Genomic DNA, 26,363 nt, shown 5'->3' with positions numbered 1-26,363 from the left:
TATAAATTCAGTTTAAACGCAGCACTTAAATGAGACTATTACGGCTACATTGTTGCTCGGTTGGATAGTCTAACACCTTATGTCTAAGAATTTATTGAAGCTTTGAAATATATATCATATCAACGTTATTGTGGTAGCCAATAGGAAGTAGGTTTCCTAAATTATAAAGACTATATTTAATAGTAGTAAGCATCACTGCAATAATAATAATACACTAAATCGTAATTATCGCCAACATTAAGCTTAACTATAGTGTAAAGTATAATTTATTATTCTTTTTTATACTTTTTAAAATTTAAGTTGACTTTCTGAGTTAATAGTTTTTCTTTCATTATTTTCAGAAACCTGGTATTTATTTTCATTATTCAAGACAAAATATACAAGAATAAACAAAACAAACAAACTAAACTCGAAAATACAAAACTATAATATGCCTGGTAACCCACGACATAAATTGTGCTTGGATGTTGTAATCTTCACTGTATGTAATGCTCCTTCCCTCCTGGAGGGGGCGGCATCGAGCCTGTTCCGCCTCTTCCAAACAATATAAAGGAGCTGATGAAAAAAAAAAGGCGAAGTTGCCTTCAATTGTCTGACCGCACGTCATGGAAAGAGTTACTTTGTTGCCGCTCGCAAAGGAATAAACTCCAAGAAATAGCAGCGGCTCGTGGCGTGTGCTGATACTTAGTGGGTGCGGATTGTTTTTGGCCGTTTTCTGCTTTTGCTGAAAAAGGATCGACTGAAGATGCGCAGGAACCTGTTTACAAAGGAACACGCAGCAAGTTTCAGTGTGAGGGAATGCGGCGTTTAAAAATGCACAGGGATACCATTACTCATCCATCTGTTTTTCCTTCACACCGGGCCACTTTATCCTGGAAGTAGTCCCATCACGGATGGTTTTAAAGCTCGGTAATGAGACACAATTGTACAATAAGTTAACAGCGAGGCTGAAGCCCACTTTGAGAGGATTTTAAAACGACCGTCGGCGCTTTTGGAGGAGCTCTTCGGTGAAAACACTTTTGGTTTTGAACCTGTTGTGTTTGTGATGAGAAAGGAGACACGGGGTCCTTCTGTATTGAGAGGCCTATTGTGTTACAGATCTTTTGTAGGTTAAAGTTCTTGTTAGACCTGCTAGTATAATGCAATAATAGATCAACAGCCTCAATGGGCTGAGTATACTAATTGTTACCCTAGGCCTGTTTCAGACTTTTTATTTTTGGCAGATAGAAGTAATAGTTTTATGTAACTTTTGACAAGCTCTGTGTTTATCTAGTGTCAGATCATTAAATTTACATAGGTCATATTGTGCTGTGGCACACACGATCGAACAGCTGCGATGCCATTTGATATGAGTTTAAATATTACAGTGAGCTAGTGTCAAATGTTTCCAATGTGGCATGCACCGAGACAGCAGCATCGATATAATCTAAGCACTATGTGCATGTAGAATTCTCTGGTTTCGCAGCCACGGGAGTAATCAAAGATGTCAGTGAAAGCCAAAGCCCTCTATACTTTTTTAAGCGAAAACAATGGGGAGATTAGCATCCAGGAGAATGAGGAACTGATTATCTTTGACGAGAACTCAGTGGACGGCTGGTTTCAGGGGGAGAACAGCCGAGGAGAGAGGGGTATCTTCCCTGCATCTTATGTGGAAATTATACGCAGTCGCTCCAACTCTAATGTTACCGACTGCTCCATAAGCCCAGCGGGCTCTTTAGGAAAGGACTTCTCCACTCCAAACACCTCGCTCCATTATCCACAGAATGATTATGATGATGACGATTATGACGACTGGGATGACTGGGATGACAGGTCCACTGTTGTGGATGATGCTGATCACACCAGGAATCCTGGAGCCAATGGACATGCCCCTGAGAACCCGATGACCAACAATCCCAATGTGCACTATCGACCCAAGCTGGCATCCAGACAAGATAGCATCACCAGTTCTAGGAAGGGCAGTATGGTGGGCAGGAACTTGAACAGATTTTCCAGCTTTGTCCGCTCAGGGGTAGAGGCATTTGTGTTGGGTGATGTCCCAATGATGGCAAAGATAGCTGAGACTTACTCCATTGACATGGGTCCCCTAGGGCCCCGGTGGAAGGAGAATCCAAAGCCTTTCTCCTGCTCCATTGAGGATCCCACCAAACAGACAAAGTTCAAGGGCATCAAGACCTACATTTCGTACCGGGTGACACCAAGTCATACAGGGCGTCCCGTCTACAGACGTTACAAACACTTTGACTGGCTGTACAACCGCCTGCTTCACAAGTTCACTGTGATCTCTGTGCCTCACCTGCCTGAGAAGCAGGCCACGGGGCGATTCGAGGAAGACTTCATTGAGAAGCGCAAGAGGCGACTGATACTGTGGATGAACCACATGACCAGTCACCCAGTCCTTTCCCAATATGAAGGCTTTGAGCACTTTCTCATGTGTGCTGATGACAAGCAGTGGAAATTGGGCAAGAGAAGGGCGGAGAAGGACGAGATGGTGGGCGCGCATTTCATGCTAACCCTTCAAATCCCCAAAGAGCACCAGGACCTTCAGGACGTCGAGGAACGAGTCGACAACTTCAAGGCCTTTGCCAGGAAGATGGACGACAGCGTTATGCAGCTGACACACGTCGCCTCAGAGCTGGTGCGCAAACACCTGGGTGGATTCAGGAAAGAGTTCCAGCGTCTTGGAAATGCCTTCCAGTCTATCAGCCACGCATTCACGTTGGACCCTCCCTATAGGTCAGATGGACTCAACAATGCCATCTCCCATACTGGCCGCACCTATGAGAACATTGGAGAGTTGTTTGCAGAGCAACCTAAGTATGACCTCTTCCACATGCTGGATAAGTTGTCGCTCTATCAAGGCCTGCTCGCCAACTTCCCCGACATCATTCATCTACAGAAAGGTGAGCCTGAGAAATTTAAACGTGTCAGAGAATTTTCTGATGAATCTGTGCACGAAAAAAAAGCAAAACAAATGCCACAGGAGTCAGAAATCGTAACGATAATTGCATCCATATGCTGGATGCAATTATTAATACGGTTGTTCAAACAAACAAAGCCACACACTGGGCCACATAATCAGCTTTTCTGACATGTCATTTACAATTTGAATTCATCAGAAAGCTGTGCTGAAGGGTAAAGGATTAATTGGTTCAAGATGTCATTTTGTTAACCTAAATTTTGTGACTTATCCATCAGTAATCAGAGAGCCTGCATCAGCTGCAACAAGAAAGCGTTTCATTTTGCTAACTGTTAGGAATAATAAACAAAATGTCTGCTAATAGGAACATGGTGAGCTGATAGCTCACAATCATGTTTTGTTGCTCAAGCCGTGCAGTTTATTTTGTTATGGATGGCAGACGAGGGCAGGCCTTCCATAGCTCCCCTCCCCTCATGACAGACACAGACACATAGATACACAATACCTGAGCCCAAGATTAAATCATAGTGTTAGCCTGTTATATTTTTCACTTTTTTGACGGATGCAGTAATAAGAATCATTTTAGTAATTTTATGTGGAAAAATGCCAGATATTCTTCAGTTTGAGTTTCTTAATTGAGATGATTTACTGCTTTTTTTTTTCATCAGTGAAAAAATAAAAACGGATTCGTGTAATACTTTAATGGTACAACAGTCAGCCATGTTTACTTGGTTGTCATTGACAAGAAGTGGTCTTTGTAGTCAGTGTAGTCACTATAAGAGGCATGTTTATGGTAGGTTGTCAAGCTAGTATTACAGTATTTTGGTTCGTTCTCCAGGTTTTAACTAACAAATTAGTGCTGACACACACACACTTTTTTTTAATCTCTTAGTTAAGACATTGAATTGATATAACGCTTTCCCTAGCCTACCCTAACCATCAAAAATGAACGCCTAACCCTCAACCGTCGTTGTAATTTACCAGTCTTCAGGAATAGTTCTCCAGACTTCCTGAAGCATATTCAAAACAGTTCTTTGCATGTTGCCTACCTTTTGCTCTCAAACTACTTCAGTATAGCTGAGGTGTGTTTAGTGTGTTTGGGATTGTTGACATGCTGAAAAATGAATTAATTGCTAATTAGATGCTTTTAAATGGCGACTCAAACTCTAATGGTCCTTTGGTGTGTTTGCATTTCCTTTGGTTTTGACAAGATACCTAACACCACTGGCTAAAACACGGCTACAAACCATTACAGAGCCTCTGCCGTGTTTTACAGATGGCTCTCTATTATATCTCTCTCTTTAATCAGAGATTTCAAATCTGGTTTCATCCCTCCATAAAACCTGTTCCCACGGACTTTCAGTTCAGTTCTAATTTGGCATACCTTTGCTTTTTCTCAATGTGTTCCTTCCTTAAAAATGGTTGGTGCACATACTATTTTTTCACAGTACTGTATGCACTAGTATATAGTTTTTAGTATATTATTGCTTCTGTTTGAAAATGTGAAATACACATTACCCTTTGCACAAGTTTTCAAAAACGATGCAGTTGGATATTAGCATAGAAATGTGCAACGAGTACATTTATTGACCTGAAATCATGAAACGCACCATTGTTTTGTAACTGTGCTGCTCCTTATTTGCATATGCAATTTTCTGTTTGAGATGCCCAATTTTCTTAATCCTACATGGAGTTCTGGTAAACTTGGAGCTTGTAAAGTTTTACGCTCGAGCAGAGCACAGATAAATCAGCATTCTGTGTCAGCTCTCAAATAAACAACACATCAACTGATTGGAGTTTGTTCAGGAGGAAGGAAGGGGCTGCTGCCAGTGAGGAAGGAGGAACGCTGTTGGTAAATGTTATTATCTCCCTTCAAACAGCTGGTGCGTATTATCGCAGAGGTCATTTGTGTTACAATACAGCTAGTTACACGAAAGCACTCCACCCAGGAACAAAAGAGAAAATGTGAGCCATCTGAATGAAATTAAAGGGCCAGTCCACCAAGACCCCCCCCCCAAAAACAAACAAACAAACAAACAAACAAAAAAACCACGGGGAATCTTTCAACCTCAGAGTATCAGCTCATGCAGATGGTTTCAGTGTTATGTATCGAGATTGGTCGGACTCTGATATTGAAATGTATAATCCATTCACCTCCACTATATGACATTATAGTAAACAGAATAAATAGTGTTTACCCCAAAGAATCAAAGTTGTTAGGCCTGGCGTTCATTTGCTCTTTTGATTCTATAAGTTCATGTGTAATACCTGAATGGGGGTGATTGACCATTTCAGGTAAGATGTTTTTGTTTAGCACTCAACATTAAGCCTGGATTATTTAAACCACACTGTTTCCAACAGATTCAGATTTTATTTGTGTTTGTGGCATCCGTGCATACCCATGTGTGTTCATCTACGTATGTACAGCTCCTGCAGGGTGAAGGCTTGCCTAAGTTTTTAAATAATACCTTTTGAAAAGGCAAATAATATCACTAAATGCTACATGACAATAATGAAACAATATAATGCTGCTTCTTTAGTGAGACTCTTGCGGAACAAATGCCAGTGTTACCATCCTGTTCTACAGCTGTAGATGCAGTAGTAAGTAGTACAGTAGTTCCTCTACTCTTTTGCAGGATCATTGAGCTCGTGTAGCAGCACATGTGCCAGTTCCCTAATGGGTAAAGTTCCTCTCCAGCTTTCAGCAGACCTTCGACTACCAGACATCTGAGTATGCACACTCAGGGGATAGGATCCTCTCTGTAGAAGAAGCTAATTTATAACATGACCACTACAACAGAAACCTGGCAACCAGCTTGCCTGTAGGCCGGGGCTAGCTGGTCAGCAGCGACTAACCTTTCAAAATAAAAGCGAGGAGCCTGTCAACTCGCAAATGGATTGTGGGTAGGTGTCGCTGACAAACAAAATTATATGTTAAAATTATTTGCCTTGTATCCTTGGGCTGCTGCTGCTGATATAACTGGGCTGCCCACCCCAGTAAAGTCTGCGTGTGAGGAAACACTGATGTAATAAAAGCATGATGTTGGAATCTACATAAAAAGTTTGATTTGGCAGCAGTGTCTACAAATAGTTCTCACCCCAACCAGGAGGTGATAAATACTGTAGGAAACTGTATTTTGTTCAGGCAGAGACCCTTTCCCCCCCTCTGCTGAGTCTTCCCTGTCGGTCCACATAACTCCCCTTGATATGACTTGTGTTCTGCTGAACCAGATACAGCTGTGGCAACAGTCGGAACACAGAGATCTGAGGTCGACCTTTTCCGGTACACTCCTCCTTCATCCCTTATGGCTTTTTCTTTATTCCCTGCCTGCCTTCGCTGAGGTCTACAGGAGCTGATTTTTAACTGTGATCCATGTCAGGATGTGAACTCCAGGAATTTTAACTGGTGGTGGGCAAGCGAGCCACGCAGGTTGTGTGAGGTTTTGGGCAGTGTCAGGAAAATCTGAGGGTGTGCTCCATTTGTGTTTTCATCCAAATTGAACAGACATTCACTTTTGGTTTCTGCCTTGAAATCAGTCTGCAGCCAAAGCTGCCGCACATGCTTCAACTATGTTTCGCTATTCTCTTTACATCTTTTTCTCCTTGTCCCACATCTGCCCATATCAGAACTCTTTGACTGGGAAGTTTCCTTGGCTTAGATACAAGAGAAGGTAAATCTATCCTGGTTTCAAATGCTTGATCTCCTAACGGTGCATACGCTGTGCTTTGAACATCTGCCAAAACAAATCCCTTAGTTAGACCTTGATCTCATTTGAATACAATTGAAAGTCTTGATGTGAAGAGTAAATAACATTGCATTGTTGGACAATAAAGACCTTCTGAGGGTTTTGTGTGAGGCGGATCTAAGCACTCCCAGCTACAGTTGGGATGCCTTTTACAATCACTTGTTTGTTAGTCATCCTGGCCTCTGAAATTCACTTCGCTCCTTCACTTTGAATGATTGGAGTCATTGCGCTCCCTCAGCGTTCATCAGGTCTTAAATATTACATGTGTGATTTATTTATTTATTTTTTTGTCCAGTGTCTGTGAGAATTTGGGTAGAGATCATGTTCTGTAGATTCTGTACCTGGCGACAATCACTGCACTGATCTTACACAAAAGCCAGCTCTTCAGGGGTTGAATACGTATAAAAAGAAAACACAATAGAGTGAAACCAACGCGCTCCACAGCGAGGGTATCGGACCAGATGATCTGGTCACATGTTGTGTAAGATGAGATCAGGGGTGTTGGCTCTGCATGAAATCGGGATCTGCATCATCCGAGAATGACATGTAGAGCAAAGTAAGGCCACGATCACCGTTTAGTTGTAAAACTAAGCTGTTCAGTTTGTATTTTTATTTATTTATTTATTTTTTAAAGGAGTGGACTTGTCTTTTTGCTACTTTAGCAGCTGCTTGTAGTTGGATAAAACCTGTGATCCACACCACATCATTATGCAGTTTGAGAATGAACTAGCTACCCTGGGACACCTTTAGCAGGCCAGACTTTTAATATGGACAAGAGGTTAGTTGTCCTCCATATGGCAACGCATAACAAAACCACATGCAGGCTCTTGCATGTGCATTTTTGAATAAAAAGATATTTTGCTTTCCAGCTCCGGGGAAATGTGTGTGCCAAATGCCCTGTTGATTTGAGCAGATAACACACAGCCATCTAACTTTTAGTTCTAGTACTTATAAGACAACCACACAGCTCTTTGGTTAATTTCCAAAGACTTGACCAGGAGCGCGTATGGCGTTAATATGATCTGACAAATCTGTCGAGGATTAACGTTCCATATGTTGGTGAAAGTCCAAAGCCAAAGGCAGCGTTTTCTGCAGGTGCACAAACAGCAGTCTGTGCAATTAGCCTTGCATTTCGTTAGCATAGAGTGGACAAGTTATGGCAGTTGTAATTTGGCCGATTATAGTTCCCTTTTCTGACTGTAGTGACTCTGGAGAGCAAAGGTGTTTTGCTGCTGTTGGCTCACTCATAAATCTTGACAAAGGCTAGCGCCTTGGCTTCACACACAGCTTATCCACATGCTTCTGCATTCCTGTCTGTGCTGGCCCAGTGCAATGTTGTTTCACACTAAAGGAGATCACAGATGTCTCAGAGTCCTCAGTTTTTACCAGTGCCGCCTCCTTTCTTCTCTCAGAGAAGCACAAATTCTGTAGCCTTAGTCTAAAAAAAAAAAGGCACGAGTTACAAGTAAAATGAGCTTATATGGAAAAAATTGGCACAGTGTTTAACAGTACACAGCGTGACCGCTAACCGTGAGCGTAATGGCAATAAAGTTTGAGACCTCTCTGTCAAAAAGTGATAATTATGCTTTAAAGATATTCCATAATTCAGAATACCAAAGAGGGTGTGCTAGCGAGGCTGGCTTCTCAAGTTTAAACTTGGCGTGTTAGTGTGTAGCTACAAAGGCTGAGTCTTCTGCTTCGGCACATTGATCAGCATAAGTTTACTGCAAATGTGCCATAATCAAGTTTCAACTTGGCAGGCAGACACTAGTGTTAGAGTTATAAATTTAGAGTAAATGTTAATTACGACTGATCTAGAAATTGCACCAGTCGAATATCCCAGTAAGACTGGCCAGTGTCCCAGCGTGCACTCTACCAAGACACTGAAAAGCTCACCTAGATGCAACCATTTTATTGGCATCTGTACTTTTCCTGCTGTGGCACATGGAAAACGACACAACTGGTCACACTGTGAAGCATGGGTAAGAGCCGATTGAATTGTAGAGCTATAACATATGTGCAGTGTTTTCTGTTTTAATTTATTTATTTATTTTAAAGTCTGGTAAACTGTTGATGGTGCTGGGCAAGTTGCACAGGAACTGTAACAATACTTCCCCCCCCTCCTTAGTCGTAAGTTTTAATATTTGCTTATTGCTCTTTTTATGACCAGTTCCACTTCACTGGAGTAATAATTTACCCCACAAGCGGAGTCAACTTTTAGTCAAACTTCCACCCTTTAGACCTGACAGGCAGAAAAACTTCCTCATGTCTACTTCACTTAATTTTAGTTAAGTGAATTTAGTTCCCGTTGCTTAGCCAGAGTGTGCACATTGGTGGTAGCCTCACTATTAGCCTGTGTTGTTTATAACTTACTGCTGCTCTGCCATATCAGAGAGAGATAAATAAATGTTTTATTATTGCAACAGCTTAAACTTGAAAATAGGATGACAGTGTTCTTTATAGGGTTTCAAACTGGAAACAACCCATATGGAAAAGAAATAGTAAAAACTTATATGATTTACTCATGAAAGTGGCCACTTTCTCATTACTTTCATATATTGTTTTAGTAAGTATCCAAAGTTTCATTATATAATTTTTCAAGGGATCTTATATGTGTTTTCACTCTTGTATGCTTTTCATTCAAGTTTCACACAAGACAGATACAAACTTTATAAGATTTATATATATCTTTTCCATATGGGAAGGGGTGGCCCACTGTTATGTTGGCTAGTGTGAAATTGGCTTACTGTTCCCATTTACTATTTTTAATAAACTAAGAACAAGACGAAGGTTTTTATTTAATACTGGGGCTTTTCCATAGCATATTGTCAAGGATAACTGGTATACATTTTACTGTGATGTCACTGTATAGCTTTTTTTTTTTTTTAATTAAAAAAATACAAAAAATTATGCAAGCCCAGAAATGTTTGACATTGAGAGCTGTGTGTCATCCTCCAATAATGATTTAGTAAAACTGGAACTACTTCAACAATCTCCAGCACATCGCAATGCTTTCCAAAATATGCAAGAAAACTGTCCCCGCTAAAGGTGGAAATTCCAAACATGTTTAACCGCTTGAGTCATAAACATATTGTAAAGTACAATGAGGCTTTGATGGAAGAGTTGCTAGCAGTTAAGATGTATGACCCAAAAGCACACAAGTAACTCAACCGACATTGGCTGAAAGACTAGCTAGTACTCTAGCTAGTACTGTTGCTAGCAGCTAATGATATATGACCCAAAAGCACACAACCAAGCTTGGCTGAAAGACTAGCTAGAGCACTAGCTAGTTGCTCTCCAAATAGAAGAGCAAATAGAGTATTGTGTGTAATATTGTTTAATATTTAATGTGTAATATTGGGTGTCAGAAATATCATTATCACACATTTCTGTGATATTTTTTTTAGGCTTCTACCCGGTGCTGTTTTTACCTGTTCATCTGATATCACCTATGTCCATAAATCTAGTTAGGCTGAGTCATTGTTTGCACTGCTGTATCTGAAGCAGGCTAAACATGATTCGGTGCTCCCACTGGCAAATATAACCAATACTTTCTCTTCATGCTGGAAGTGCCCAATGACTCTCTGTGTCTCCTTCCTCTCCCTTTCTTTTTGCAGAGTTACCCATTTATGAATTTATCAAGCACTGCTATTCTGTTTGTACCACTGCCTAACCAGTGGTTACATTACAGAGGAGAGAGCACGCTACAACTCGAGTGGAACATGCAACTGTACAAAAATCTAAATTATACTGTATCTTTTTCCAAATTGTAACTTTTTTCCAAAAACTCCTGAAAATTAGAGCTACTTGGTAGCAACGATCCTTTAATCAAAGCCTTGAGTGCTCACTACTCTAAGCGAGCACTTAAGGCACTTTTTAATAAAAGTCATTCTCCCAGTCACACACACATTCATATGGTGCTTCATTCTTTGACTTTGTGAACTTCCTAACTGTTATGAACACATTCCACTATGATGGATGTCTCAGAGACATTTTAGGGTTCAGTATCTTGCCCAAGGTCACTTTGACATGGAGACCTTAGGAGCTGGGGATTGAAATGCGGATTAGATGGCCAGCTCTGCCTCTGCCTGCCTGTCCTGGCTGCTTGGGTGGCTCACCTTGCCCTCTAAAAGCTCTGGTCTGTCTGTGTCTCTATCTCGGTATGTAAAATTAATCTGAAATAATAAATGTGATGTTTTAGGGTCTCTATGTGTTCGCAACAAACTCTTACTCAGTGTAGGTTGCATTCTGCTTTCTTGCCTTTATTTTGCTTGCATTGTCATGAATAAATGGAAACTAAAAGCCATTGCCATCTGTATTTGTTCATAGTTTGGCTGTTCTTGGAATAAGATACATCAGTTAGCTTGGAGAATGGTGTTTTTGCCCCGTCTATAAAGCTGCATTACAATATCTACATCCAATCCAGCTAAAGTACAGCTGACGTGCCACTAACTAACATGTAATCCTCTTTTTCTTCTTTATCTTTCTGTCTTTTATACAAGTTTTTAGTTCAAAGGTGTCATTCTTCATATAAGTCTCTTAATTTTCTGCTCCACTAATAGAGATCGGAAATTCCGTCAGCCCAAGTTAACTCGTCTAGATCTAGGTATTGGTTTGCCAATGTATTTTATTAGCCTACTGTTACTGTTTCAGTATACTCCACTTGGGAGAAAAACGAAAGGAAAAATGATTGACAAATGTTATAGCTTTATACTGTTTTACCTGATATCCTTCTACTTATGTGCACTAATTATGGATGACAGTAGGCTTCATTCTTTGATGATTTGGTCATTCTCTTACAGGCTGTCAAGTGGGAGATAAACTCCCTTTGTCTGTCTATTTCTCTGTTGTGGCTCGTTGTGTTTGCAGAGACACACCTAGGCCAACGCACATCTATGGCGCTAACACGTCTTGAGTGCACAGTCTTGCTGTTCGTTACATTTCACAACAGACACCTGCTTTGACCTCATTCTCCAAATATCAGCCAAAGTTCATGTGTGAAATCTACTACTGCATGTATGACAACAAAAGTATACAATCTGTGGCTTATTATATTGATTTCTTTTTCACATTCTGCAACTGATTACAACTTCGGGTGCTGGGGTGGCTGCAGCTCAGGAGGTAGAGCAGGTTGGTGGTTCAGCCTACGTCCACACTAATGCGTTTTTGTTTGAAAACGCATCGTTTCCTCTCCGTTTTGGCCTCCCGTCCACACTGAGATGGCGTTTTTCCCAAGGGAAAACGCAGTGTTTTGAAAACACTCTCGAAAATGCATACATTTCAAAACGGAGCTTTCCCGTCGCAGTGTGGACACTCGAAAACGCAGACTTTTGAAAACGCATTTTAGTCATGTGATGCAGTCATGTGACCAATTAAAGATAGCTGGGGGCATTATACAGCAGTTGTTTTGTTTGCTCTCAATTTTGACAGCCATATTACAGATTAATATCAGTTTTGTACATGCTCCAGATAGCTTTTCTTCAAATTATTTAATTCTCACTTGCTTTTGCAACTTTGTACTTTTGTGTTACTCGCAGCAACAACTCCACCTCATTGTTAGTCCATTTAAAAAAACTCGGTGCTTTTCTTCGACCTTTTGCCGCCGCGTTTCAATGAGTAAAGTAAATAAAGTAAATTTCGGCCGATTCAATGTGGACGTACAACTCTGTGAAAACGACTGAAAACGCTAGTGTGGTGGACGCAGAGGGTTTTCAGACTAAAATGCCGTTTTCAAATCTATCCAGGCTAGTGTGGATGTAGATACATCTATCAGAGTGTGAACATGCGTGAATGTTTGCCATAAATAGGGCTGCCACGATTAGTCGACTAGTCACGATTACGTCGACTATCAAAATCGTTTGAAGCTTTGTAAGATCCCAAAACACACAGGAATAAGTAGTAGGATTTAAGAGTGTAATAACGGACTGAAACAGAAGATGGCAGCACTGCATGTACAAGGATGCCAGCTGCCGTTAAACCCCGAAGAAGAAGGAACAGTGTCCGGTATCGTAGCTGTGTCCAAATTCAGGAACCGCATCCTCCTGTGTCCGCATTTGTAGACTCCGACAAATGCGTCCTTCATTTCCCCAGATTTGAAGGATGGGTCGGGTGTATACTTCGTGGCCCAACCCATCCCAGAATTCATGGCGCAGCTCTGCTCTGTTTCCAACAATGGCGGCAGCTAGTTAGTTTTAATATTACTCTTATTATTCTTTCTGGGTCACAAAATAAACGTTTAACATATTTTCAGGCGAGAATGTTGCTGTGTAAACTTGCTCAATAGCGAGCCGGGGTTCAAGGCTCACTAGAACCCGTGAGAGCACCGGACTCCCGACAAATCGTTTTCAAACCCACCGCCGTCTTTCGCTACTCAGGTTAAACATACATAAGTCACTTAGATAACTTAAAAATGTTATTGTTTGGCTTTTTTCAGTATTTTATTTGTTCCTGAGTAAATCGGTTTGGCTGAGATTAAAGTTATAGTTTTTACACAACTGAATAAACGTCAAGCAGACAACTGATTATCAGAAGTGTAAGATGCTTGAGAATATACTCCAGTGTCCTGTTATATTTTAGATAGCAAGGAGCAGACGGCTCAGTTTATTAAACTCCACCGAAGCAATCTGCAAATTTCATTAAAATTTAATAAACTATCATCTTGTCTTTATTTTTAGTTAGCACATACCTTAAACACCTTAAAGCTGTAAGCTAATGATAGTTATATAAGAGCAGATGCTGCTGGTGCAATAAGCTGTACGTTTTACGTCCAATGGATGCATGATCTGATTAGTCGACTAATCGCAAAAATAATCGGTGACTAGTCGACTATCAAGATAATCGTTTGTGGCAGCCCTAGCCGGAAACACAGAAAACTTAAGCATAGAAAAAAGTGCTTGTATGACTGGGTGAATGAGGAATGGTGTAAAGCGCAGACAGATTGTCAGCATGTTGCCGTCAGTCTGAATGAGTCTGTATCAATGTCGAGCAAAACCTGAGGGGGTTTGACTCAACTTGAACAGTATGCTGGTTATAACTCTATAGAGCTGGGGGGTTGATGAGCAGTAATGTGATAATTAAGTATGAATTTATGTTTAAGAGCAACAGATATGTGATTTTTGACCATTTATCACAGTTAATTGCTCAATTATAAGAAACAGATGGCAGATTGCAGACTGACTCCATCTTATCTCATTTTGCAGGAGAATAAATAACTGAAGTAAGATAACTTTGTCTTATTGGATAAAAGGACTGAACAGCTGTTGACAGCTTTTAACTTTGAGCACATAATTTGCTTTTGAGGTGATAAAATGCAATATATGATTTATATGATATTACAATACTCAACATGTCACAAAATGTAAAATTAACAAAAAGTATTGCAATATCATTGTATCGTGGGCTGTCTGATGATTCTCACCCAATAACTACCATAATCTGCTAGTTGATATTTTACTTAGTGTGACCTAAAACTATCAACTGAGCCCCTGAAGTCATCAAGAAAGTGTTCACTAAGGTCCCAAAGATGCCAAAGTTTGAGGGCCATTTGAAGCCTGAGGAGCTGACCCCTACTATCCTTTAAAAAGAATTTAGTTTTAAGACATTTCCAAAGTTAACAATGGACTGTGGTGGTTTCCAGGTTTTTGTTTTGTTACTATGTCTAAGCTTTAATTGGTGCTGACTAAGGTAGGCAGTCCACAAAGCAGGGATGAATTTATTTTGACCACGGGAACAACCTTAAAGTCATACTGCCCAGACATTCTTTATCAGAACTGCATGTCTTACTTTTTCTTTCTTTCTTGTAAATTTCAGCCATTGCAACACTTCCAATTAGACAAAAGTAAACACTCCATTTATTCCACAGAAGAAGAGCTGACACTATTATATATGAATTTGATGTCACAACCAGAAACACAACAGAATGCCTTAAAACCCAGAGGGATTTCAAGGCAACCCGACTCTTGTCTCACAAATCTTAGTAATAAATAGTTATACAAAGGAGCCGTGATGTCACAGTTAATGCTAACTGCTCATTAGTTTTGCATGATATGCGATGACAGCACTGATGCTGTTGTTGTCTGAACTTTTGTGAGGTAGTTTGAACAGCTAAGTTGTAACAAGGCCAGACATTTTGCTCCAGTTGGCAACTGGAAATGCCAAATATTTTCATCCTCGTCCAGTCCAACTTTTGATTTCATGTCGACATACAGATGTCGGAAACCCGACTTGAAAAGAATTGAAATAAATCCCTTTGAAGGGGAGCGTTGTGACTTAACACCCCACCCCCACCCAGCGAGAAGCATAAGTGTACATATCTTTCTTAATAAATGAGTACATCATGCTAGCATAAATGTTTGGCACGAGGGTAAATTTATAACTCTGTCTGTGTAAATATGAAATATATAGTCGTTTAAGATTAGAGTCTCTCTAAACATTAAAAAGAAGAACAGCTGTTGAACACATCAGGGCATGGCTTCAATTAAGAGATTCAGTTTGTGCTTTGGAGCTGTTGGAAGTCTTTTGTTGTAGTTCTGCGAGTGTAAGTGTTGTTGTCATGGTTGAAAACTTATTATCCAGGGTGCAGAGGAATTTTGGACTATTACTCATTCTGTTTTATTTTAAAATTGTTCCTCATCCTCAAAGTACTGAAAAATTCGAGACGTTTGCTTTTTGTGTGTGTGTCCATGCACTTTAAAGATAACATTTCTGAGATGGATAAAAGTTGGTTGTGAGCGCATTCCAGCTCAGGTCATTAACTCCAGCTCCGTTTTATCTGTGTATCTGATTGGCTGCTGTAAACACTATTACATTTTCTGCTAACTCAGCAGAGGTTTTTTCTTCATGTTTGTCTATCCTCGAGGCTTTTAAGGCCAACTTTAAACGCCGGCAGATATCGCAGAGTCCTTTTGACCCCGTCATACATTCTTGAAGAAATGTCTCTTCTCTTTTTCTTCTCTATTTTCAGCTTTTCTGCACATGATGTTCCCTTCCTTTCCTGTTTTTTTCCCCCTCCCCCTCTGTTCCTGTACTCTCCTCCATTAAGATTAAATGTCAGTGTTTATCTTTGTCTTCAGATTTCTGTGCTTTATTACCTTGTTTGAATAAAAATCATAAGTGCTTCTACAGGCATGTTCTGGACTGAATCAGCTTAAAGGCTTTTAATAGCAACAGACTTGGAGCTGAATAGATAATAGTTGTTTTTTGTGATGTCATTGAAATATAGAGTTATGGTAAAACACATGAGCATAAGTATTAGTAGTAATTTGAGTCTGTATCCAGTTTTCTGTAATGCATCCATGATGAAACAAAATACAGCCCTGATAACAAAGTATTAGGGGTAGGGGGGGAAAAGAAAATGGCACAGTATACAGGAAGTGGCCCTAGCATATTGAAGACTTGCTAGCGCGCTAGGTTTTAGGCTGCTGAGCAGTTAACCAACTAGACACTTTCAGGTGTAACTATAGATGGTATAAAACATGGACGTAGATTCCTGGTTAGAAAGAAAAGCTAATGTGAAAGTGCCTTTTGACCTCCAGATGGCGATAGCTATGGTGACAAAAAGGCTTCCACATATATAGAAGTCTATGGGGAAATAGCTTTCTGTTTTGAACTTTGTAAACACTTAATGGGTTCAGTTTTATTTTATAAACTTTGGTCATATATTTCAAAATGGAGGATTACCTGTGGTATGCTGATTGGTGAAGGCATTTGTTAGCCAATGAATATGTGATTTCACAGTACAGCATTATATTGCGTTTTTGTTGTTGTTGTTGTTGTTGTTTTTTAAAACAAGATGGCGATGGTAAAAATTCTAATCTCTCAAGGCTAACGACTAACTAACAAACAAAGCTAACAAAGAGCAACTGTATTGATAGAGATGGTGGAGGCTAGCATAGCTCGCAGCAACTAGTAGAACACATAAACATTAAAGAAACTAAAACATAGTACACAGTACTACTGGTATATTTTCTTTTTTTCCAGGCAGTATGAAGACGGACATGTGTAGCTTCCAGTTCTGAAAAGTGAGATCAGTGAGGGAACATCTTAACATCTGCATTCTAGTTAATGGCCACCAGAGGGCTGATCTTTGCGCTTGTAAAGAGACTTCTGGTGTCCTCGGCTCCTGATGACTTTATTGATTTATTGAGTATATTTTTAAAAAAAGGCCAAGAGTCACTTGTCACATGTGGTTTCAAAACCCATGGGTGGCAACCACAACGCAACTTTACAAATGAAAGGTGGCATGATTATATAAAAGAAAGGCCCCATCCTTCTATTCTAACATCTGTGGCCGTTCCTCGTCACAAGCATGTGATGACACTGTTTGTGTAATTACACAAGTTCCACAGTGCACTTTGTTTTTTCTTTTTTTGCCGTTTACATTCTCAAAGCTGAGAGGCCAACAAAGAACAAATATGTCATGAGTTCACTGCGGTGCTTGACACAGACGTCAGCCCTTTTACACACACACACACACACACACACACACACACACACACACACACACACACACACACACACACACACACACACACACACACACACACACACACACACACACACACACAGAGCCCATTATTAATGGTCAGTGTTTTGTGGCGACAAGCCTCACTTGTCCTCAGTTTAGAAATATTTCTGTTTACCTCTGTCCAGTATGAATAACACAGACTAATCTTATTCAGGCACGTTAGTCCTTCCGGTGTTTGAAATCTTTGAAACAGTATTTCCAGATTTGTTTGTTTTACTGTTCGCCGAAGATTCATTTTGATTACGCAGACTCAGAATGGCTTTCTTGTTGGTATTTAAACTTTTAAGGCTTATAGACGACTACTCTAGTATCACATACAGTATTATACAAGTCCGTCAGTTCAGCGACTGCAGCACATTTTTATGGATTTTAAAATGTCATGTCGTCACCTGCAAGATATTTTTCCTTTTGCTTTTCAGAGAGAGAGAGTAATTTGCCAATTCTGAGTCCTAAAGGGAAAGTGGGGGTATGTGTTTTGTGGTTTTCATTGCAGTAGTGATGTCATTACATACTGGAGACTGCACATTTCACATATTAGCCCAGTACAGTTTAACTAACACACACGCACACATGCACACAGCTCTAGAGAACTGCAAAGAATTTCTTTAAAAAGGCGAGGTCAAATTAAACCTTACTTTTAATAGTTCTTGAGGAAGTGTTGATTTTGTAATAACAGGGTCATTTTTGTTCAGCTCACTGCCGCTCAACTTAGTGCTGGTAGGGTGGGGGAAAAAAAGCTAATTATTGTTTTAGAAAAGTGTTCACAACTCCATCAATTAGCTGCAAAAGCTGGCTATTCCACTGGTTTTCACACCCCACCTCTTATTCCTCTCCAGTGACTGCATAGTTGTGGTACATCTGTGACTGACAGTTTGTTACTTGGTGACTATTCAAGTGTTTGAAAATCATGGTCATCCAACATATATTCGATATAATGATATATATATCGGATGACGATATAAAAACGTCTATCGGTTCAGTTTACGCTATCGCTTGTTTCGTGGTGTCGCAAAATAAACTGTTTACGACAATATTTTTTCATCGTTTTGATGGTCACTGTAGTGGTTATATTAATTTCTTAAAAGTTCTCTCTTTCTCTTATATTTTATATAACCACACTACGGATGGACAAGCGCCTGTTTTTATGCGTTGTGGTTAGCAACAACGACGGTAAAACCCTTGCGTGACCGCTTGTTTATGTTCCAAATAAACCTTTCACAATAAAGCTCAAGATCCTGTTGAGACTTTTCAAAATAAACTGAATCACGTGAAAGAGCAGATTATTTACGGATGAGAAGTGCAAAAGAGCCGCCAGGTGCTAATAAATAAACCTTAGACTCAAACGTTAGAACAGGCTTTTCCCCGCAGCACGCCATGTAATAAATACTCACAAAGAAAACGGCAGCCGTTACATTTTTAGACATACAGTAAGTTGTATCGTTTCATACATCGGTTAAAACACTCGACTCCAGCTATAACGCGCAGCTGAAAACACTTCCTGCAAGTCGAGATTCACAGAATTTACAGAAGATGTTACATTTTTGTGATTTATATCGTTATCGGGACGATAGAATTCTTATATTGGGATGTGAGATTTTGGTCATATCGCACAGCCCTAACATGGGTCACACGTTAGTGCACTGCTTAGTATTGGCGACAGGCCAAGTGTCACCTCTGTGTCACTCTGGATTCCTCTCACAGTCCAAAGACATGCATGTCAGGTTACCCAGCTATAGGTTTGAATATAAATGTGAATGGCTGCTTATCTCTATGTGTTATCCCTGTGATATAGCAACGTGTCCAGGGTGCACCCTGCCTTTTGCTCTGTGACATAGGGATGGGCCCCTTTCATCACTATTGTGCAGTCGAATGTTAATAATATAAAGCTTTCTATACTATTCCAAGAGTCACATACCTTTTATATAAAGCTTTTCTACTCAACTTGAGCACTCAAAGCGCTTTATACAACAAGCCTCATTCACCCATTCATGCACACGTTCACACAAACACTTTTTCCTGGTCAAAGTTCTTTCTGTCTGATATTTACATGCATTGACACTCTGGTGAATGCGTCGGGAGCAACTTGGGATTTAGTATGTAGTTCAAGAATAGTTTGGTATGGAGACTGGAGCAGCTAGTGATCAAAACACCAGCCTTTCAATTGCTACATGACCTGAGGTACTGAGCTACACCCTAAAGATAACGAATTCTCAGGTCTAGTGTCGGTCCTGTGATGTGTGTTTGTGGCAGTAGTGAGAATGACTTCATTCCTAACTAGGGATACACCAACTCAGCTATTTCCACTTCCAATCCAACACCATTACCCTGGCTGTGGGTAAGTATCTCCCAGTGCTGAGGTTGTTGCTGTGGTGTGGCTAAGTAAACACGGAGCAGCATAGAACTGAACTGAATGAATCAGCTTATTGTCACCGATTGCATCGCTTATTGTGTCTGATCGACCTTTTTGGGTCAGTATTGGAACGATATCTGATCCATTATCAGACTGATGCATCCCTACTTGTATTTTATCCCAAACCAAAATCTCTTCCCAAATCAAAACAAGTTGTTTTGATGCGTAAACCGAACCCTAACCAAAGAGGGTGTAAGTCGCTGGTTTCTCATGCTTTCTTTAAAATGTGTTTAATGCATCTGTTAGAATTTTATAAAAGCCATTCACATAGTATTTAGAGATCACAGTTACGATTCATGTGCAACAATTTACATAGTATAGTTCTACATTTCTCGCTACCCAGACAAGCTGATTCATTCTATATATGACAACACGTAGTGCAGCTGTGCAGCAAACCAATAAACTTTGTCTTTAGATTTATACACACTATCCATATCTGAAGAGGCTCCACTTCAGTTTAAAGATGACTACACTTCAGGATTTAACAGTAGGGCTGATTTAAATCTAATGTGACCGGAATCCAGATGACACAGAGTTAAAATTAGACACACTTGCCTAAAAAGTGCTGCGTTATAATGTCTGGATCATAAAGAAATCTGCAGTCTCTGGAGAAAAATACCAATGACAGTGCTTAATAAGGACACAGTAATAGTGAAGTATACAATCAAAACATGCTGTAAACACGGACTTTCCGCTCTCAGTGAAGACGTGCGTTTCCCGAATTTGCCCTGCAGTGACCCCAGGCTAAGTGAGAGGCTGTGGGAATGAGGAATGTAGCAATGTCTATTATCTCAACTGTCTTCACTCATTTCCTCTTCATTTTAAACCTCAAATGTATAATTGCATTTATCAAAAACTGTGCGACCTGACCGCACAGGCATTCACGCTATAAAATATTTTCCAAGCCAATAGAAGTAGCGTGATGGCAGCAGCAGTGGATCACAGGAGGTTGCATAATCCTTTTTACTTGTGGCGATTCAGTCAAAGCTGTTGGAAGTGCTGCTACAATATGGACGACAAGCATTTAATCGCTTACATGAACGCAAACAAACCAACCATCTTCAGCTAGTTATTCTATTCACCCAAGTCCTTTTGCTAAGGAAGAATGATTTTTATGCTGCTGAATTTAAGTTTTCTTGTTGTCCGCTGCCTCTCGTTTTTGTTTCCTCCTCCTTTCTTTCACTCACTCTGTGTCCAAAGCCTTCTCCAACCTCTTGTAGAGCTCTAATATCTCTCCAACACACGCCCATTAATCTGTCACATGTGAAACACTGTGGTAGCTGGTCTGGTTAGGCAAGATAAACAAATCTAGCAACTTTCCAGACCACTGATTTTGTATCAGTGAGCATATGTAAAACAGGGAAACGGTACGACACTTGGAAACTAATTCAGTTTTACTTCTAGCCTGATGCACTTCTTCTTCATTTTGTTCGTGGATTTCGTGGCTTTAAATATTCTTGTGTTTAGCTGTAAGCAAGATTCTCTTTGTGGCGAGATTGTGCATCAGCTGTGCCAAGAATTTCAAGAGAGGAATTGTTTTTTGTTGCTTTGGAAAGCTAAGCAGCAGCATTTTACTATATAGTTTTGCATGAAGTCAGAGAGGACGTTTAGCTGCATGGAAGAGCACGTCAAGCTGTTGTGGGATTCTTTATGATTTCAGTCTCACTCACACACACAGAGCTATGAGTGCCTTTCCTTTATGTCCCGCAGACATGCTTTCTTGTGCTGCACATTTTCCTCTCATGTGGAAAACAGAATACATAAATGTAGGTCAGAGCTACAGACTGCAGTCCACATGCCTCTTCTGCTGGAACCGGCTCCAGCTGCTATTCATGCTTTCCCACACTTCTGCCAGGAGTTTCGAATGAAATGCCGTGTAGCATGACCTCAGATTTACAGTTAATGGATGAGTGTCAGGCAAGTACTTACAAAGCAGAACACCTAGCTTGTCCAGACTAGTCCTGCTTCCTGATTTTGAGCTCAGGCTTTTTGAGGCTGACGGTCTGATGGGAAATGCAGCAATGGCGACGTGCCATCCGACTGCCATGTTCGGCAATTGGAAAGTTACTTCATAGCAGTCTGGGTGAATGTGGTCCCGACTAGCAGTAGGCACACTGAAAGTAGACGTTTGGTATGCAGTGAAACAAGAAGTGATTGTGTGGTTTCCTCGGTGTGCTACCCTGTAAAGTGTATAGCTTACAGTAGTTAATGTCTGGGGAGAAGGTTCCAATGTTTATCTTGAGATATTAAAATCAGCATAGCGATATAGCATGTTGTACTATAATGGTGAGTAATAAAAGTCTGTGACTGTTTCTGTGCTGTATTTATCTTTTATTACAGCATATGGGGATTTTTTTGGTTTAAAAAAAAAAGACCACAGACAATTTAATTGGGAGGTGAAAGGGGTTGGCATTTAAGGATTAGATTTAGCAAATTAGACAAAAACATGGTGTTTAGCATGCAGTAGTGTTCTTTTATTTGCTTGGTTTATCATTTTAGATTTCTGCATCCTCCCAAAAACAATAGAGGTACTGGGAAATATGTTTCTTGTTTTAAATAAGTCACTCTGTATAATTCTGCTAGCACTTTCACGTTTCACCCAGAGCAATAAAGTGATTCCTAAGAAACTATTGAGCTGTTTTCTGCAGACTCTCCAGAGCAGAGTTACTATAATGATTTTAGTGTATATGTGTGTATATATGTCTGCATGTTGTGCACCAAAAATGGTAATTCTTCACCCTCAATATACATAAAGCAATCATTTTGAGTAGAACACAACTAAAATAAAAAACAAAACAAAAGCCAAAAGGTTTATTTTATCCAACTCCTCTGCTTATCCAACTCAAGGTAACATTTTACATTGTACTTGTGCAACAAAATTACAAATTTACATGTAACTAATTCAGTTAAAGTCAGTTTTTTTTTTCTTTTTTTCAGACATCGTCACACATACAGCAATTATTAATATCTGTGTGTGTGTTTGTGTGGTGGTTTTTTTTCCATTTAAAATAAGATTTATTATAAATCCCCATTTTGATTGATCAGTCATATTGATCATCGCTCTAAATTGAATGTCAAGTTCAGCGTAATGAAAGCTTGTTATGTGGCGGTCACCAAAATTTCTCTCTTTAATGGAGTTTTGTTGGAGACGCTATTAAATACAGAGTAAAACATTTGAAAAAGTGTTGCAAGCCTGGCAAAAAAAATGCCCACAGGGCATCATCTTTGAGGTTTTTGTGTCATTCGCTATTACGTCTGAATAAAAAATGCAGTTCTCAGAAGCTCGGAGAGTAAAATCAAAACAAACGTGCATTGCCCCACATGCCACCGAGTTAATGAGAACCTATTGGCATTTTTTTTTTCTTGACACAGGTGCCTTTGCCAAGGTGAAGGAGAGCCAGCGGATGAGTGATGAAGGGAAAATGGACCAGGATGAGGCTGACGGCATTAGGAAACGCTGCCGGACTGTGGGCTTTGCCCTCCAAGCGGAAATGAGCCACTTCCATCAGCGACGAGAGGTGGACTTCAAAGACATGATGCAGGCCTACCTCAGGGAGCAGATAGCCTTTTACCAGCGTGTTGTCCAGCAACTGGAGCGCACCCTGCGCATGTACGACTGTCTGTAAAGACACCGGACTGCTTTCTGGGTCAGGATGTCAAGAGAGAAAAGGGAATGCGCACACACAGAGTGGAAAAAGGAAAGGGAGATTCAAGTCTTGACTCTTTCATCAATGGTTCAGTTAAAAAAAACAAAACAAAACATTTGCAGATGAATGAAGCGTGGGTTTACTGGAAAGACATGCAAAGCCAGTCACTCTTTCACTTTGATAGATTCAAAGTTTATGTTTTATTATTATTTTTTGTGTGTTTTCTTTTTAAGACCTACTGTATCTTTTATTTCTGAAATACACAGCACACAGCATATTGTTTATTTGACATAATTTAAGGTGTTGGTTACATTAAAGTAAGAGTATAGGTTTCATATTCATAGTGGATCTATAGTAGAAACGGGTTCTGTTTTTAAAGTCGTCCCTTTTCTCTTGAGTGTTGTGTAGCGTGGCCTCCACCGGTGATTGATTGAAGTCACATCCAGTGTAAAATGTTTAAACTTTTAGCTGAACTTTCAACAACTTTCATTAAACTATCCAGAATGTCCTCATCAGTACTTCCTGGCCAAAGAAGTGCACTGTACGCTCAAGAGGAATTAGCCCTGTCGATTGCTCGCGTGGCTCAGGCGTTTCATACTTCACGTTAGTTACTTTAACGAAAAAGACAAATGGCTGTCTAAACTTTGCACCATGTGAAAAATGTACTGATAACGTGTAATTTTGTGAGTCCTTTTTTTGTTTTCTCCGTGACGTTTGTGCCTTCAAGGGGGACCGTTGTCTGTCGTCTGCAGTGTGGCTTGTGTTTTACGGGGCGAATTGTTGGAATGAGCTCAGTTACGAGATGAGTTTGCACATGTTCCTTTTTTTTATTATACTGTTAGGTCATCCTGGGTGTGTATGTGTTGTGTGGGTTAAGGAATGTAACGCTGTGCAGATCAATTCCCTTGTCCTTGATGGACAAAACAATGTTTCTTTATATGTAGCAGCAGGTGTATCTGTAAGTTTCATATGAAAAGTGTTCAGGTAGTTTAAGTGGAGCAACTTGTAATCATATAGTTAAAACGAGACCACATTCCTCCCGTGTATTACCCGAGTTTTGTGTTCATATTAAGCATTTTACAACACTGAATGCTCACAAAATAATACTTAGTCTCTTTCCTAAAGCCATAGCAAAGAAATGCATTAATTCACTTCCTTGGCATTAGTTGGATGAGGAGATTATTAGCACACTGGGCCTTACTGCACTCCCTCAGTTAAGAAATATGCAGTTTTAGCTTCTAAGCAAACTTCCAGCTGATTGGCTGTCCCTAATAAACAAGATTTTACCAGCAAGTGGGCGGGGCTTCTACACTCATAGACGATTAGTAGTGTGATACTTTTTTGGTGTCAATCAAAATACAGGGCCAATATATTTCCGATACCAAATACCTTTAACCCATAAAGGCATGAATTTGCAAATTTTGAATACATTTTAATTACCACTACCACTACTCTGATTACTGTGATTGTAACTACTTTCCACAGTAATTACTTGATACAACAAAACACATCCCTCATCCTTTCATGTATTTTGAAACTTTTTTTTTGAGACCTGAAATGTTAATGTTCCTGTCTCTAAAGCGCTTTCGGGTCAACATCTGTTGTTTAAATGTGCTTTAGGCTATAAATAAAATAATCGGGAGCCTGGTAGCCTGGTTTTGTCCCATTGATGATTAAAATGGATGTATACATTCCCATAAATTAAAACTGTTGAAAAACTGATGTGGAAACATTCTAGTTACTGATTTTATTAGTTGTTTTGTTGTTACCTCTTGAACAGGTAGCCCATCAAATTGCCTCCTGTAAAACCAACTTGTCCTTAACCCTTGTTTTTGTACTTATTAAGCAAACCAGATGCAATGTGCTGAATATAGATTATTGCAGTGCTGGCAGATTTTCTTTTCTTTAGTAATAGCTAGGCTAGCTGTTTTCCTTCTTTTCCAGTCTTTGTGCTAAGCTAAACCAGGTGCCAGCTAGAGCTTCTCACGTAACTGACTTGACCAGAGAGTGGAACTGATCCTCTCATTCGACCTACAAATCAAATACGTGTTTCTTATTTTCCCAACATAAAACCGTTACTTCAACAGCAAGTGGCTGTGAGGGCTAGAGGTCCACTTACTCATCTGGTTTAACAAGAGAACATTTTCATGGCAACTTGCGGTTTAGACGAGACTATCTTTAGCATTACCTTGAGGGAATGTTTTCTGACTCTGCTTTGGGATTGAACAGGGGTCGATCTAGCGGTGGTGTGTTTGGGTGACAAGTGGAATGAATTCATTTTTCGTGAAAATCTGCTGCAAATTTCAGTCTTTTAGAATCTTATGAGTGTCCTGTAACAAAAACAAAAAAACATGCTGACTCGGCATGCAGGTTTCCCGGCAAACGAATGCTCTGGTGTGTGTGTGTGTGTGTCTGTGTGTGTGTGTGTGTGTGTGTGTGTGTGTGTGACTCAGATACCGGTACTTTTCAGTCCACAACTGCAGCCTTCGACTGCCTGTTGTTGTCTAATTTTGAACAAATTTTTGCGTTTCATACGTAAATTGTATTTTCTTTTCTTTATTATTATTTTTTTTTAAATTTCTGTCAGAATCTACACTCATGACAGACCAAAGATGTGTTAGATTTTTCTACTGGGGCACTCGGTTTTGTTGTGAAATGATAAATGCTCTCTGGTTTTCTTATTCAGTCTGTTTCAAATATTTGGAAAGACCAAAAAAAAAAAAAAAAAAAACAAAGCAAAAGAGAAACATTCCACAAAGAAATGATCGTGGACACCAAAAGGTTGGTGCAGGATTTGGGGAATACAAAGACATGTAAGGCAAAAAAAAAAGAAGACCTCTTTATGTTCCAAAGCTGCACGATAAGTTAAGTGAAAGACATTTCGCACAGATGACTGTTTCTTAATACGGATGTTTGACTTTGTGAGTTGTAGGAGCTCTGTGCTTTAGCTTCTTCCTCTGAAATACCAGATGGTGATTTTTCAGTAAGGAATGTGTCACTTGATTAAGGGGAAGAGGACGTATAAATCTTAATAAAAAGTCATGATGGTAATTGCTGTCTTGTTTTTGTCGTCCATTCAGAAGTCACGCCCTGCATTAACATTATTCTGCACGTA

The 26,363-nt window shown here is 39.9% G+C and overlaps 1 protein-coding gene across 2 annotated transcripts; it reads left to right on the top strand.

The window, feature by feature from the left end:
• The first annotated feature begins 556 nt into the window (after positions 1-556).
• On the top strand, positions 557-26,299 carry snx33 (sorting nexin 33). 2 transcript variants are annotated; one of them, XM_004570280.2, is made up of 2 exons: positions 557-2,903; positions 5,557-5,825. In XM_004570280.2, the coding sequence occupies exons 1-2, from the start codon at positions 1,484-1,486 to the stop codon at positions 5,649-5,651; spliced, it is 1,515 nt and encodes a 504-aa protein (XP_004570337.1). In that variant the 5' UTR covers positions 557-1,483; the 3' UTR covers positions 5,652-5,825. The 2 variants fall into 2 exon arrangements, with proteins under 2 accessions (XP_004570337.1, XP_004570336.1); XM_004570279.4 differs by lacking the exon at positions 5,557-5,825 and adding an exon at positions 22,974-26,299 and having other exon boundaries at positions 559-2,903.
• The last annotated feature ends 64 nt before the right edge of the window (positions 26,300-26,363 follow it).

The sequence above is a fragment of the Maylandia zebra genome, linkage group LG7 (assembly GCF_041146795.1).
Source record: "Maylandia zebra isolate NMK-2024a linkage group LG7, Mzebra_GT3a, whole genome shotgun sequence".
NCBI classification, from domain to species: Eukaryota; Metazoa; Chordata; class Actinopteri; order Cichliformes; family Cichlidae; genus Maylandia; species Maylandia zebra.
The sequence above is the reverse complement of the archived record's forward strand: the minus strand, read 5'-3'. Positions and strand labels throughout refer to the sequence as shown.

What these genes read in the sequence shown, in the direction of transcription:
- snx33 (XM_004570279.4), top strand. Translation starts at nt 1,484, where the DNA reads ATGTCAGTGAAAGCCAAAGCCCTCTATACTTTTTTAAGCGAAAACAAT. An exon ending in CATCATTCATCTACAGAAAG is followed by an intron (nt 2,904 to 22,973) that starts GTGAGCCTGAGA and finishes TTCTTGACACAG; the next exon opens with GTGCCTTTGCCAAGGTGAAG.